The sequence below is a fragment of the Podarcis filfolensis genome, assembly GCF_964270895.1.
Source record: "Podarcis filfolensis genome assembly, chromosome: 10".
In the NCBI taxonomy this organism is placed as follows: Eukaryota; Metazoa; Chordata; class Lepidosauria; order Squamata; family Lacertidae; genus Podarcis; species Podarcis filfolensis.
In genome coordinates this window covers 1,889,804-1,903,157 of record NC_139612.1, presented here as the reverse complement: position 1 = coordinate 1,903,157, position 13,354 = coordinate 1,889,804, and the positions used below count along the sequence as shown (strand labels likewise).

General features: G+C 40.8%; 1 protein-coding gene across 3 annotated transcripts in view; it reads left to right on the top strand.

The window, feature by feature from the left end:
* LOC310744219 (phytanoyl-CoA dioxygenase, peroxisomal-like) overlaps positions 1 to 11,600 on the top strand; it is a 31,464-nt gene extending 19,864 nt beyond the window's left edge. For all 3 annotated transcript variants that reach the window (XM_083575357.1, XM_083575356.1, XM_083575355.1), the window contains 5 exons: positions 3,426 to 3,607; positions 4,970 to 5,119; positions 5,363 to 5,497; positions 9,727 to 9,952; positions 10,542 to 11,600. In XM_083575357.1, coding sequence (XP_083431483.1) covers positions 3,426 to 3,607; positions 4,970 to 5,119; positions 5,363 to 5,497; positions 9,727 to 9,780 — 521 coding nt within the window. In that variant the 3' untranslated portion in view covers positions 9,781 to 9,952; positions 10,542 to 11,600. The remainder of the gene's footprint in view (positions 1 to 3,425; positions 3,608 to 4,969; positions 5,120 to 5,362; positions 5,498 to 9,726; positions 9,953 to 10,541) is intronic.
* Positions 11,601 to 13,354: the final 1,754 nt, after the last annotated feature.

The window sequence follows — 13,354 nt, the reverse complement described above, 5'->3', positions numbered from 1 at the left end:
TGGAGCGACGTGGGGTGAGTGGCGCGGTGCTTTGAATTGACTGCTTCTTTCACGGAGTGAAGCCGCATTGCTGTTGCCGGAGAGCGCTGACTTTTTCCTGTGGACAATTGGACTTTAAACAACTACCCGTGAGTAGAACGGAAAATTGGATCCTTAAATACCTTAATTTGGCACCGAAACGGGAAGGTCTTAAACAGGAAGTCCGCTTTCCTCTTTGTAAATAGATTGAAGCAAAGACGTTACAAGCTAAAGTCTTGGAAAGCCTTTGGCAAAGGATTAAATTTCCATCGGTTAAAATTACAAAACCCCCCTTGGAAGCAGGAGAAGAGGGGGGAAATTTTGAACCTAGCGAGCCTGCAGGAGAGAGTGAAAAATCAAATTACCACTGCTCTGAACCTGGAAAAGGGCTGCCAGAAAGAGTGATGTTTTGGGAGAGTTCATTGACTGTGAACAGAAAGTATTTGACAGCTAGCTAAATAAGAGAAAGATACTGTTTCCATTGTCCTCTTCTACGTTTAAAAAGGAGGAAAAGTAACTGAAAACTGAAACTATCTTTTATGGCTTGAGTTGTGTTTGAAAGGATTGATACAAGTGGAGACTGTTTCCCTCTAAGGGAGCTTTTGAAACTGTTACAGGAGTGTAACTGGGGAATCTCCAGCTGCAAGATAAGAAATTGTGAGAACCAGAGATTGACCTTGGACCATTTAAAAATGTTGACAGGAGAAGCCATAGTGACTGTATAATGCAAGATAAGCTATTCGCTGGAACAGCTTCATAAGAAGACGGATGACATGGCTTTTAAAATTGACAACTTGGGACAAAAAGTGACTAATATGAAACAAAAAGTGAGCACCAACACAGATATAATTCAGGACTTGGTACAGGAATCTACTTTGGCAGGACAAATTGTGGAGGAGAAGGAGAAAGCTGTTGTTGTAGAATCTAAAGTAATACAAGCGGGATCCTCAGTCTTACAGAAGAAAATTGAGGACTACAAGTTGAGGCCTTTTATGATCAAATCTAGAAAAAGTCAGATTCTGAGGATCGGATCCCGGCCTGGACTGAAGAAGGAAAGTTGGAAAGATCCCTCTATGCAGGGATTAACTGACTTCTGGGACAGGGACTTGGGTCTGGAGGAGATTGAAGTTCTGGGGGCCTTTGGATTTGGAGGAATCTTGAAACATGTCCTGAAACACTTTATGGATCTTAGCTTCAACTATGGAAATTTGGCTGACCTGTCCAGAAGGAATAAAAGTACTGTTAGGTTGGAGTCTTCCCAAGATCTGTTCTTTAGCATTAAAGAATATGAAGAAGACCTGCAGAAGGGACCTGGAAAAGAGTTAAGAGCCTCAGACATAAGATCTCCAGGTTGATGGTCTATATGGAATTGACGGAAAGGACTGGCAGAATCCGAAACCAGGGAGAGGAGATGGTGGAAGAAGATTGGAAAATTTAAAGTTTATATATAGAAATACTGTAAAATTAATGAGTGATAGAAAAATGGTGGAATGAAATTTTACGGCCTTAGCAGAAATGTTATAAGGAGTTAAGCATATATAAGTATTTTAGTCTTAATGGAAAATAAGGTTAAAAATATGTTGAGATATTTATAATATGCTAGAAAATAGAGAAAGATGGAAAGGATTTGCTGAAACAATTAATAGAAGTGGAATACAAAAAGGGAGGTGAGAGGAGGTCGAGGAAACAAGGGAATGAAAGATAGAGTATGGAAAAGGTGTGATGTATGTTTTTAAATTGTTTTTGTTTTGTTTTATTTAGGGTTAGGGTTAGGGTTAGGATTTTCTTTAGTTTAGTTTAATGTGCTTAGTTTAATGTGTTTAGGTTGTGTTTTGTATTGTTTATATATTGTATTGTATTGCTTTTTTTCTCTTTTGTTTTTTCCCTCTCTTGTCTTCTTTTCTTTTCTTTTCCTTTTTTGTAATCTTTAAAAGTAATAAATATTATTTTTAAAAAAATAGAAAGGAATGCTGTGATCACCAATAGTCAGCATGGATTTCTGAAAAATAAGTCATGTCAGGCTAACCTGATCTCGTTTTTTGACAGAATTACAAGCCTGGTAGATGAAGGGAACGCAGTGGATGTAGCCTACCTTGATTTCAGCAAGGCATTTGACAAGGTGCCCCATGATATTCTTGTAAAGAAGCTGGTAAAATGCGGTCTTGACTATGCTACCACTCAGTGGATTTGTAACTGGCTGACTGACCGAACCCAAAGGGTTCGGTTCCTCAATGGTTCCTCTTCATCCTGGAGAAGAGTGACTAGTGGGGTGCCACAGGGTTCTGTCTTGGGCCCGGTCTTATTCAACATCTTTATCAACGACTTGGATGATGGACTCAGGGGCATCCTGATCAAATTTGCAGATGACACCAAACTGGGAGGGGTGGCTAACACCCCAGAGGACAGGATCACACTTCAAAACGACCTTGACAGATTAGAGAACTGGGCCAAAACAAACAAGATGAATTTTAACAGGGAGAAATGTAAAGTATTGCACTTGGGCAAAAAAAATGAGAGGCACAAATACAAGATGGGTGACACCTGGCTTGAGAGCAGTACATGTGAAAAGGATCTAGGAGTCTTGGTTGACCACAAACTTGACATGAGCCAACAGTGTGACGCGGCAGCTAAAAAAGCCAATGCAATTCTGGGCTGCATCAATAGGAGCATAGCATCTAGATCAAGGGAAGTAATAGTGCCACTGTATTCTGCTCTGGTCAGACCTCACCTGGAGTACTGTGTCCCGTTCTGGGCACCACAGTTCAAGAAGGACACTGACAAACTGGAACGTGTCCAGAGGAGGGCAACCAAAATGGTCAAAGGCCTTATGAGGAAGGGCATGTTTAGCCTGGAGAAGAGGAGGTTAAGGGGTGATATGATAGCCATGTTCAAATATATAAAAGGATGTCACATAGAGGAGGGAGAAAGGTTGTTTTCTGCTGCTCCAGAGAAGCGGACACGGAGCAACGGTTCCAAACTACAAGAAAGAAGATTCCACCTAAACATTAGGAAGAACTTCCTGACAGTAAGAGCTGTTTGACAGTGGAATTTGCTGCCAAGGAGTGTGGTGGAGTCTCCTTCTTTGGAGGTGTTTAAGCAGAGGCTTGACAACCATATGTCAGGAGTGCTCTGATGGTGTTTCCAGCTTGGCAGGGGGTTGGACTCGATGGCCCTTGTCGTCTCTTCCAACTCTATGATTCTATGATTCTATTCTATGAGATGGGTGTGTACAGCCATTGCCAGCTTAAATCCAGAAATACTAGTCCTGGTTCTACTCTCTGAGTGCCAGTGAAGGTGTAGCCAAAACTGCACCACCTCTACATGAGAAGTATTGGAAGATTGTGCTTGTATTTACTTAACTAATTCTGCATCTGTACTATGAAAGCTAATACAAATAATTTTTGCAGGAAAGAAGACCTCTCGCCAACCGATGCACCAGGATTTGCACTACTTCTCATTCCGGCCTGCAGATCGCATTGTTTGTGCCTGGACTGCCATGGAGAAGATTGATCGCAGAAATGGATGCCTGGCAGTTTGGCCAGGAAGTCATAAGGGGTCTCTGAAACAGCATGATTATCCTGAGTGGGAGGTAATTTCTTTATGACTTCATCACAGGGAGGGATGGAGGATTTTTGTGACAAATAAGTGGAGAGTACCAGCAGTACAGTACCCACGTGACCCGGAAGTGTCTTCGGACGGCGCCAGCTCACGGCCTCTAGAGCGAGATGAGCACGCAACCCTAGAGTCGGACACGACTAGCCCGTACGGGCAGGGGTACCTTTACCTTTACCAGCAGGTGGCGCTGTAGTCTTAACCACAGAGTCTAGGGCTTGCTGATCAGAAGGTCGGCGGTTCAAATCCCCACAATGGGGTGAGCTCCTGGTGCTCAGTCCCTGCTCCTGCCCACCTAGAAGTTTGAAAGCATGTTAAAGTGCAAGTAGATATATAGGTACCACTCTGGCGGGAAGGTAAACGGCGTTTCTGTGTGCTGCTCTGGTTCACCAGAAGTGGCTTAGTCCTGCTGGCCACATGACCTGGAAGCTGTCTGCAGACAAACGCCAGCTCCCTCGGCCTATAGAGCGAGATGAGCGCTGCAACCCCAGAGTCGTCTGCGACTGGACCTAATAGTCAGGGGTCCCTTTACCTTTACCTTTACCCTCATAAGAAATCAGAACAAGAACAGACCAGCCCACCCATGAGGTGAGATGAAGCAGTTCCTCAGTTGGTAGATCTCCAGCCTCCTTTTACTTCCCTGCCACCTTCAAGATTAGGAGCAGGGGCCTGTGGAGAAGGAGGTGGCAGCAGCAGCAGCAGCAGCAGCAGCAGGGGGCTGTGACAGAGGAGGCAGGGGGCTGCAGGTAAGATTTTCATGTAATGCAATTTCCCATATACTACTCCATCATAGAGACAATGTTCTCCATCTTTGGGCAGTCAATATACATGCAACAATAAGAAGGTAATGTAGCGAATCTTTTCATTTTATCTTTTTATTCTCTTCCTTAGAAAAAGATACCAAAGTGGGGGACAATACAATATTTTCTTTTAGCATCTTATTTATTTCACCAAATAAACGTTCTCTATTTCAGTGCCACCAGTTGTGGGGAGGGCCATGGACTCAAATGGCTTAGACAAAACTAATTAGACATGATCCTGGGCAATAGGCTTCTCAAATGGAAGCCAGAACATCCATGTTTGGTTGCAGCAGGCATCTCCACACAAGATGTAAGGGGGAAAGGAGGCAGGAGGGCCATCAGCTTCACATTCAGCATGTGAGCTTCTGAAGGGACATTGCTGTCCACTGTCCACTGTTCAGCTGGATCAGGCCTTGGTCTCACCCAACAAAATAGACCTAATATTTATAAATCAGTTCTAAAAGTTTTTGAAGTGTGGAGGTTTCAAAAGATTAAGTTCTTTAGGATAAAGAAGATAATTCAATGCATTGAACTTCCAGGGTGGTGTAAACAAGATGTACCATGGAGTGCGTGATTATGATAAAACTATTCCAAGGGTTCACCTTGCTGTGGAGAAAGGAGACACAGTGTTCTTCCATCCCTTGCTAATCCATGGCTCTGGAATGAACAAGACTGAAGGGTTTCGTAAGGTAAGATGCTATTTGAGGTTGCAGGTATTAAACACCTAACCCCCCCCCTTCAGTTCATGTCAAGTCTTTCCCATGTTTGAGCTATTAATATCAAAACCTGAAGTTGTGCCTTATTATTTCTATGTTTCTTTGTTGGAGGGCTGGAGGTGAGGGGTAAAACCTATCCTTCATATGGGATGCATGCCTTTGCAGAAATGCATTTACAAATGAAAATAAATAAGTTATATTGGTCTTTTTATGCAGACAATTTCCTGTCATTACGCAAGTTCTGAGTGCCACTATATTGACATGAAAGGTACAATTCAAGAGAACATGGAGAAAGAAGCAGTAGATGTTGCAAGAGCCAAGCATGGTACAGACTCACCTATCACCTTGATGGTATGTATTATTGTTTCCCCTGCCCTATTAAAGTTTGGGAAAAGATATATAAAGTTAATATCAAATACCCAATATATTTTTGGAATATAAAAGATAAACTAAAAACACAAAGAAAAAGAGGAAAAGAAAAATGAGAGAAAGAGAAAGAAAAAAGAGGAAAGAAAAAATAAACAAAGGAGAAACTTCCAGGGGAGCGATGGTGGCCAATGGACTATCTCCATCAGCTCAGCTGTCTGTGGTAGTTGTGTGGTGTTTGATGATAGACACCAATATTGGCTTTCAGCTTTCCTTCAGAAAAGGAGCTGGTGAGATTGGCAGAGAGAAGTCTTCTTGGAGGCCCTGACTTTGAGGAAATTTCACCTTGCCCAAATGATACAACAGCCAATATGGACACTGGATCCACAAAACACCTCTCTTTCTTAATTATTTTTGGAATAAAATAATTTACAACTTAAGTGAGTTTCTTCATCTGCCAGTGAAAACTTACATCCAGTGAGCCATCTACTTTCTACAATTTAGAAGGGAGGAGGACTGCTGTTTAAGCTGCTGAGTGAAGACAAAAGGCTTGATTTATGGTCTGACATAAGAAAGATTTAATCAGACAAAGGAGTTTCTGTGTTAAGTTCTAAGTGGATTATTTTTATTTATTTATTTATTTTCTTGACAAAAGTGTGCCTAAGAATATAAAAGCTATTTTGCCAGTTGAAATTTCCTCTGTGAGAATGGAATTGGTTTATTTTAAATGGGCTACATTTATTGATGCTGCAGCCAGAACAAGATATCTGGGGAAGCTGTCCTGTTGCTGAAGTTTTTATGAGAGCAGTAAAGAGACAGAAAGGGCTGACATTCTTAATAAGTGAAGCAGAAACAGCTGGTGAAAATAGAAGCTGGCTTTAAAAGAAAGACCGTTTGTTTTTATACTCTGAATACTCAGCACGCCAGGCAGCAAGAAAAAGGCAGCAGAGGAAATAAAAACATATTTTGATACCTTTTGACCCTTTTGACATTTTTCAGCAGATGATGGCAGAGCAAACAAAATCTCTTAAATTAGAAATGAATGAAATTAAAAACAATATGGACCATTTGAATACAAATAGATGAAAAGCTGGCAAGATTTAGAAGGAACACTTAATAAAATAGAAGAATCCTATACACAGTTGTCTGTAGAAATAAAGTGTAGACTTTGGTGTCAGGGGCTGGTCTGACTCATATGCCAGAGACTGCTCTGACTCTGAAGATGAAGGAATGCAGACACGGACAGAGCAGCCTCTGACAGAAGAAGAAGGGGAGAGTTTGCCCCCCTCTTCCTTCAACTTTCCCAGCAGCCGATTGAAAGACGGCACAGTCGGGGGAAGAGCTAGATAACTCTGAGTCAGAAGCTAGGCAACCAGGAGGGAGCCACCGCTTGGGAGACTCTTCCTTTGAGAGCGGTGGGGACCTCCTTCCCTCCCCTTGCACTAGGAGGTCTGAAAGGGTGAAGTCTCAACAGAAGCACCGGGGTGGGAGAGCGGGGCAGTGGAAGGGGTGGGGATGCAGAGGGACCAACTGAGATCCTGAAGGAGGGTGGCTCCATGCCTCTGTGTAAATAAAATGGACTATAAACCTGTCAGAGGCTCGTTGATTCTTATCGGAAGCTTCCAGAGAGAAAGGGAAACTCCTGTACCTGCCAGCATATCTCACATCTGGAAAGTAGAAGTGAAGCTACAAACAGATGGAAAGATATTTGGAGAATTTGGCATTAATGGAGTTGAGAGACAAAGAGATCTGCCTACAATTCAGAGAGATTCCAGAAGAGGAGGGTGAAGATATTAGGGATAAAATCATTACCGTAATTCCCTGGCATACTTTTTGAAAAAGGATGTGCTTGATATGGAGGCAGAAATGGACAAAATCTACAAAATTAATACAGTGGTACCTCAGGTTAAGAGCTTAATTAATTCTGGAGGTCCGTTCTTAACCTGAAACTGTTCTTAACGTGAAGCACCACTTTAGCTAATGGGGCCTCCTGCTGCCGCCGCACCGCTGGAGCACGATTTCTGTTCTCATCCTGAAGCAAAGTTCTTAACCTGAAGCACTATTTCTGGGTTAGCGGAGTCTGTAACCTGAAGCGTCTGTAACCTGAAGTGTAGGTAACCCGAGGTACCACTGTACACGTTTTGCAAAATTAAGAAAGGTTCCAAGAGATGTTTTGGTCCAATTTGCTAGAAGGAAAACTAGAGACGAAGTCTTACAGTAATATTTTGAGACCAAGTTGAAAATTGATGATATAGATGTGATTGAATTGAAAGAAATTCCACTGAGGGTACTGCAAAAAAGAAAAAGGCTACTATTTTTTGACAAATAACTTTAGCAGAAAAGAATTCAATCAAGATGGGACATACAGGAGGGAGTGATTTTTATCTTTAAACAACAAAGATTTCAACTTGATTCAGTACAGAAAGCAAGAGACTTTGTGGAGAAATTTAAATTTGAAATGGAAGAAATACAAATGGATGAGACTGAAGAAACAGAAATGGGAGCTGTAGATATGACAAAATAACCCTCTCAGCTATGGATTACAAGTACTTAACATGGAATATAAATGGAGCAAATATTGCTCAAAAGAGAAAAAATATATTTCTTTTTTAAAAAATCTAATTTGTTTACAAGAAACACATATTAGGGAAAATGATATAAAATAGTTGACAAAAAAAGAATTTGGTGAGGAATTGATCTCTGCAGGATTGGGGGGGGGGGAAATGGAGTTCTTTTGCCCAAAACTGATAATCTCTGATGAACAATGTAGATATGTTGGGGTGGAAGTTACTATCCAAGGCTGTAAAAAAAGTAATCAACATTTTATATAGGACTTGTGGGCTTGTGGTTGATGGACTTTTCATATGAAAACTGACTGGGATGGAGTGGTCTTTCCAATGCAGGACAGAACTTCAAAGAAAAATATTAAAACTTCCCAGGATAAAGTACCTAAGGTTTTCTTTGAAATGATGGATAATTTGGAACTTTTTGACATCTAAAAATATAAATATTTCTCTGAAAGACACAGATGCTTCTCAAGAAAAATATGATTTGGTTAACTAAGACACTGGCAACTCCATAGACATATTACCAAAGACTTCCTTAGATCACAATTCAGTAATTATGACTTTTAAAAAGAAAACTGGTTTCTTTAGCCAGAGGCTTAATGAAACGCTACCACAAGAAGAAACAGTTGTGGAAGGCTACAAGCATAAGCTGAAACAATTGTTTGAGAATAACTTAGACAAGGACAGAAATATAAATGGTTTGGGGTGCCAATAAAGCTTTCATCAGAGGTTATTTCATACAACATAATTTTTTAATCCTAAGAAAGAGACTGGGCAGAGAAAACTACAGAAAACTGTCCAAGATTAGACTAAAAGAAAAATAGTTCGAATGATCTCCAACTGAAATAAATACTACTAGGCAAATCAACATGCTGCAAAGACAGTTGTCTATGCTAACAATGCAGAAGAAGGAAATGAAACTGAATTATGCTAAACCAAAAATAAATTGAATTTACTTGCAAACTGGGGAAATGTTTGGTGCATAAACTGTGGAAAGAGAAAGAGAGGAAAGTGATATTGAAGTGGCAAAAAGGAAATGCTGCAATAACAGATAAGACAAATTTTGGGGGGGAGTATTTCATCAATATTATTCTAAGTTGTATAAAGGTCAAGCAGTTTCCTAAAAAAAAATTGTTTGTGAACATCCTGCATCAAAAACTTTTCACGGCATATGTCTGACATAGTGGTATTGGGAATTATTCCATTGGTGGTAGCCTACTCAGTCATGTACTTTGGTGTTGAGCAGGTCTGATCCTGATCTTTCTCCCAGCTTCTACATAGCATATTACAATTCTTTCTACCACACCACACCATTGGGGGACAAGCACTAGGCATGCTGAGTGATTTGTGTTGCTGGCAGTGAACTGAGGGTTTTCTGCGCATTGCCATTTCCTTCAGTTCAGCAGTAAAGAGTGTGTTTTCATAGGGAAAGTGGTAAGAAAATGGGGAAAAAGTTGTCAGACCTGGAAAGCTCAGGCCTGTGGCTAGAAATCTGGAGCAAAAGTGTGGATGAGCCCTCAGTTCAGAAGCAAAGCTTCATGCAGAACCAAAACATCTGGGTGGGGTTTGCTTCCTTCCATATGCAACTGCTTGTATGTGCAGCGGGAATGAACTTGCGCACAAAACAAGGTTCTTTTCTGTCCTTAGGATATTTGGATCATGCGAAGTCGTCTTGTTAAAGGAGAGCGAATAAATCTATAGAATCTTATCCAGATGCCACAGACTTAGAAAATGATGTGCTGCCTTCCTGAACTGAGAGCGACCATGATCCTTTGGTTGGATGTGTTCAGAATTTTTCTTGCACTGAATATTTTTCAATTACTATGCAGTAAAACAGTTCTGAGGTGTATTTATATTTGATAATGATGCTTAAGTGAGAATTCTAGTAGTAGTAGTAGTAGTAGTAGTAGTAGTCTCTTAAGCTTAAGCCAAGAAATAGTATTCTCTATGAAACTGAATATCAATATACATATCAAGGCTTTGAGATTAGACCACTGAAGAAGCCCGGAAAACTACCTTGGGAGTGTGCTACCTGCAAGCCCCAGAAAAAGGGCCTCATCGGGGGCAAACAACGGCCTCTTGATCACTTGGACTGCCAGGGTGAAACAGGTGCAAAACGCCAGCACCCTGTCTACAACTTAATTAACATCCATCTACAACTCCAGTAGCATCTCTCAGTATTGTGAACAACACCGAACTTACCTTTTGTTGGTATCTTCATGAACTTACCTAAAGACTGAGTTAAGTACCTGAAAAATCCATTGAAATCAGACATTAAGTTCATCTTAGGTTGGGTAGTTCGCAAGTCTCTGTGGCTTTGTACAAGGTTTTGTATTTTTCTCAGAAGATTGATAGAGAATGTATAATCATTTTATTAATTATTGTCCGTATATTAGTCGCCAACGTGTTGCACGAGTCGTACTATTTCTATCAGCAGCACAGGTTGCATTTTTCTAGCAGAGGTGAGAATTCTAGGCACACCTCCTTGGACACGCCTACTGTTCTGAGTAAACAATATTCTTAAGTTCAAGAACAGTTTTAACTATTTTAATTGATGCACTTCATGATCTACTTTATCCAGTATTGAATGGTAGACAGCTGTATGATTCAACAAGGCACTGAAACAGCTGCCTTTATGCAGTGATTCAGAATGTTCAAGCCATATCCTGTATTCTTAGTAGCGTAGCATTATTTTCTCCAAACTGGGTGAATAAATGAACAAAATGGCAAATGCAGTTCCTTGTAAGTTAAAGGAATATACTTTGGGGCAAAAATAACTAAATAGGAACTTCACGTATGCTGGTGGACTTCTGACTAATCAGGAAAGGGCTCTCCATTTCCGATTGCCCCATCTCAAAAGGCTGTGGCAGAGTTGGGAGCAGTGTAGAAAAGCCCCCCCCCCAATGGCCAGAAGGCCGTCTTGTGTGGTCTCCTCTCATGTTCTCCTCTGAACAGAGCTTGGCTCAGCCTCCAGCAGCATATTGAACCAGTCAAGAAAACAGGCTTCTGCACCAATGGAATGCACCAATGACATACACAGGCTCTGCAGCGGAATGGACCCCCTTGGGAGGTGGTGGACTCTCCTTCCACAGAGGTTTTTAAGCAGAGGTGGGATGGCCATCTCTCATGTATGATCTAGTTGAGATTCCTGCCTTGCAGGGGGCTGGACTAGATGACCCTTGAGGTTCCTTCCAATTCTACAATTCTATGATTCTGTGCTTTGGTGCTCAGCCTTATAAAACCCGGCCTAAAAGCGTTGTACTTGACTGTCAAGAGGCTATTGCAGTCAGCTTTGTAAGCTTTTGTAAGAAATGACTGGTGGATGTAATCTCATTTGGAAACCGCGGTGAAATTAAAAAGAAGTTCAATTTACATAGATTATTAAGAAAGAGAAATGACTAAACAAGAATGTAATTACTATCATGCAAAAAGAGAAAACCAGCATTATGAACTGTGTCATTTGAAACTGTATGTGAAAATATATATTATTGAAGAACACGCAATTAAATATCTGTTCCAAAGAGTGTCCTGCTCCCAGACCCTCCATAACAACAGAGTCCATGTAAGGTACCATCTACATAAGAATTTTCATTGAAATTAAGAGGATGTAATATTTTTGAGGAATTGCTATACTCCAGTTCCAATCCCCACTAGAAATCAATTCTAGAACAGCCCCTGGCTGCTCAGGCTGCTCTTCAGACCTCTCCACAATGAGGAACCTTGGCAAGACAGGGCTCTCCAGGGAGGCAAAGCTTCCGAGTGCCTTCAGCAGAATGTCCTGAGGAATCCTCACCAGACAGGCATGCTAAAGCCACCATGAGGAGAAGCCAGCATAGCTGGGGCAAGGCTTGCTTGTGTATCCGTGCCCCTGCCACCTCCAGAGTTTTATGATTAATCCTTTGGGTGCTGAGACTGAGGTCTGAGCCTTAGTGGTTTCTTATGGCAGAAAAACGTGTTTAAAAATTTATATGGAACAGTTTCCTTCCATGTGTCCAATATACCTCTGTCATGTTTTAGTGGCAAAGTTAAGAGAATGAACAACTTCATCTTGAGCATGCCAATTTTACTTAGCCAGGAAAAGGGCAAATTTGCCCAGCTTTCCTAAAATTACCAGCTGCTCCCAAATAATAAATTTGGATTATTACCCTCCCTGTACTATGAGATCTAAATTATTATGGAGCTGAATCCCAAGTTATTGAGTTGGTTTACAGTGCAATTCTATACACGTTCACTCAGAAGTAAGCTCCACTGGATTCAGTAGGGCTCCTTTTCAGGTAAGATGGTACAAAATTACAGCCTAAAGATTATTTGAGGCAGAGTATTCTTTAAAAATACTATTTACCACAGGTTTTTCTATATTAACATCCATTCAAAATGGTTTTGTCTTGTCTTGTAACTTGTCTTGTAACTGGAAATTAAGCTGAATTGAGAGAGAAAATTTGAAAAAGTATTGAAAATGATTTTTTTCAGGTGGGTTTATGCAAGTGTCACATTATCAACAAACAGACAGATCTTCATATCCTGTTTTACCAATAAGAACCCCCAGTAACTTCCTTATTTGTTCCCATTTAAATTACTATGAGTTCAAAGACTAGAACAAATTATGAGGCCATCAAGTTTAATTGCACAACCAAGTAAATAAACACCATAAGATCTACAGATGAAGGGCGGTATACTACTACTAATGATGATAAAAATAATAAGTCCTAACTGAATGGTCTGCTGGTTGATGCTTCATTTCCTCTTGCCATGTGGCTGAAGCAATGGAGCTGCTCCATGTGAGGGAATAATTAATATATGAACTTTGGCTAAGATCATGAGAAAAATAACATCCTTAGGTTGCAAAAGCATTCTTCCATTGTGTCTATAAAATCTTCTTTCAGAATCCTTCACTGAAGACCGGTGTAGCTCCTGCTAAAGTAAGATACATAGCATTGGATGCTTGGTCACTTGTGTTCTCCCAATTCTTCATAGGTTTGTAAGTGTAGAATAATTTGGAAGATGACACACATTACAGCATAAACTCTGTAAACTCTGGTTTGGGAATCACCAGGGGACCCATGTGCACTTTAAGATGACACAACAGACCACAACAAAAATAACAGAGAAAAATACTGACGAGGCAGAAGAGCCTTTTAAATCTCCATCACAGGGTGAGAAAGCAATGCTGTTTAGCATTTTAAATTAAAGCTTAAAATGAAGAGTTGCTTTCCTCTTCAAGTGGGACAAGCAGCTGCAATGAAAACCTTGGTGCGGTGTGTGGTTCTCCCTCATG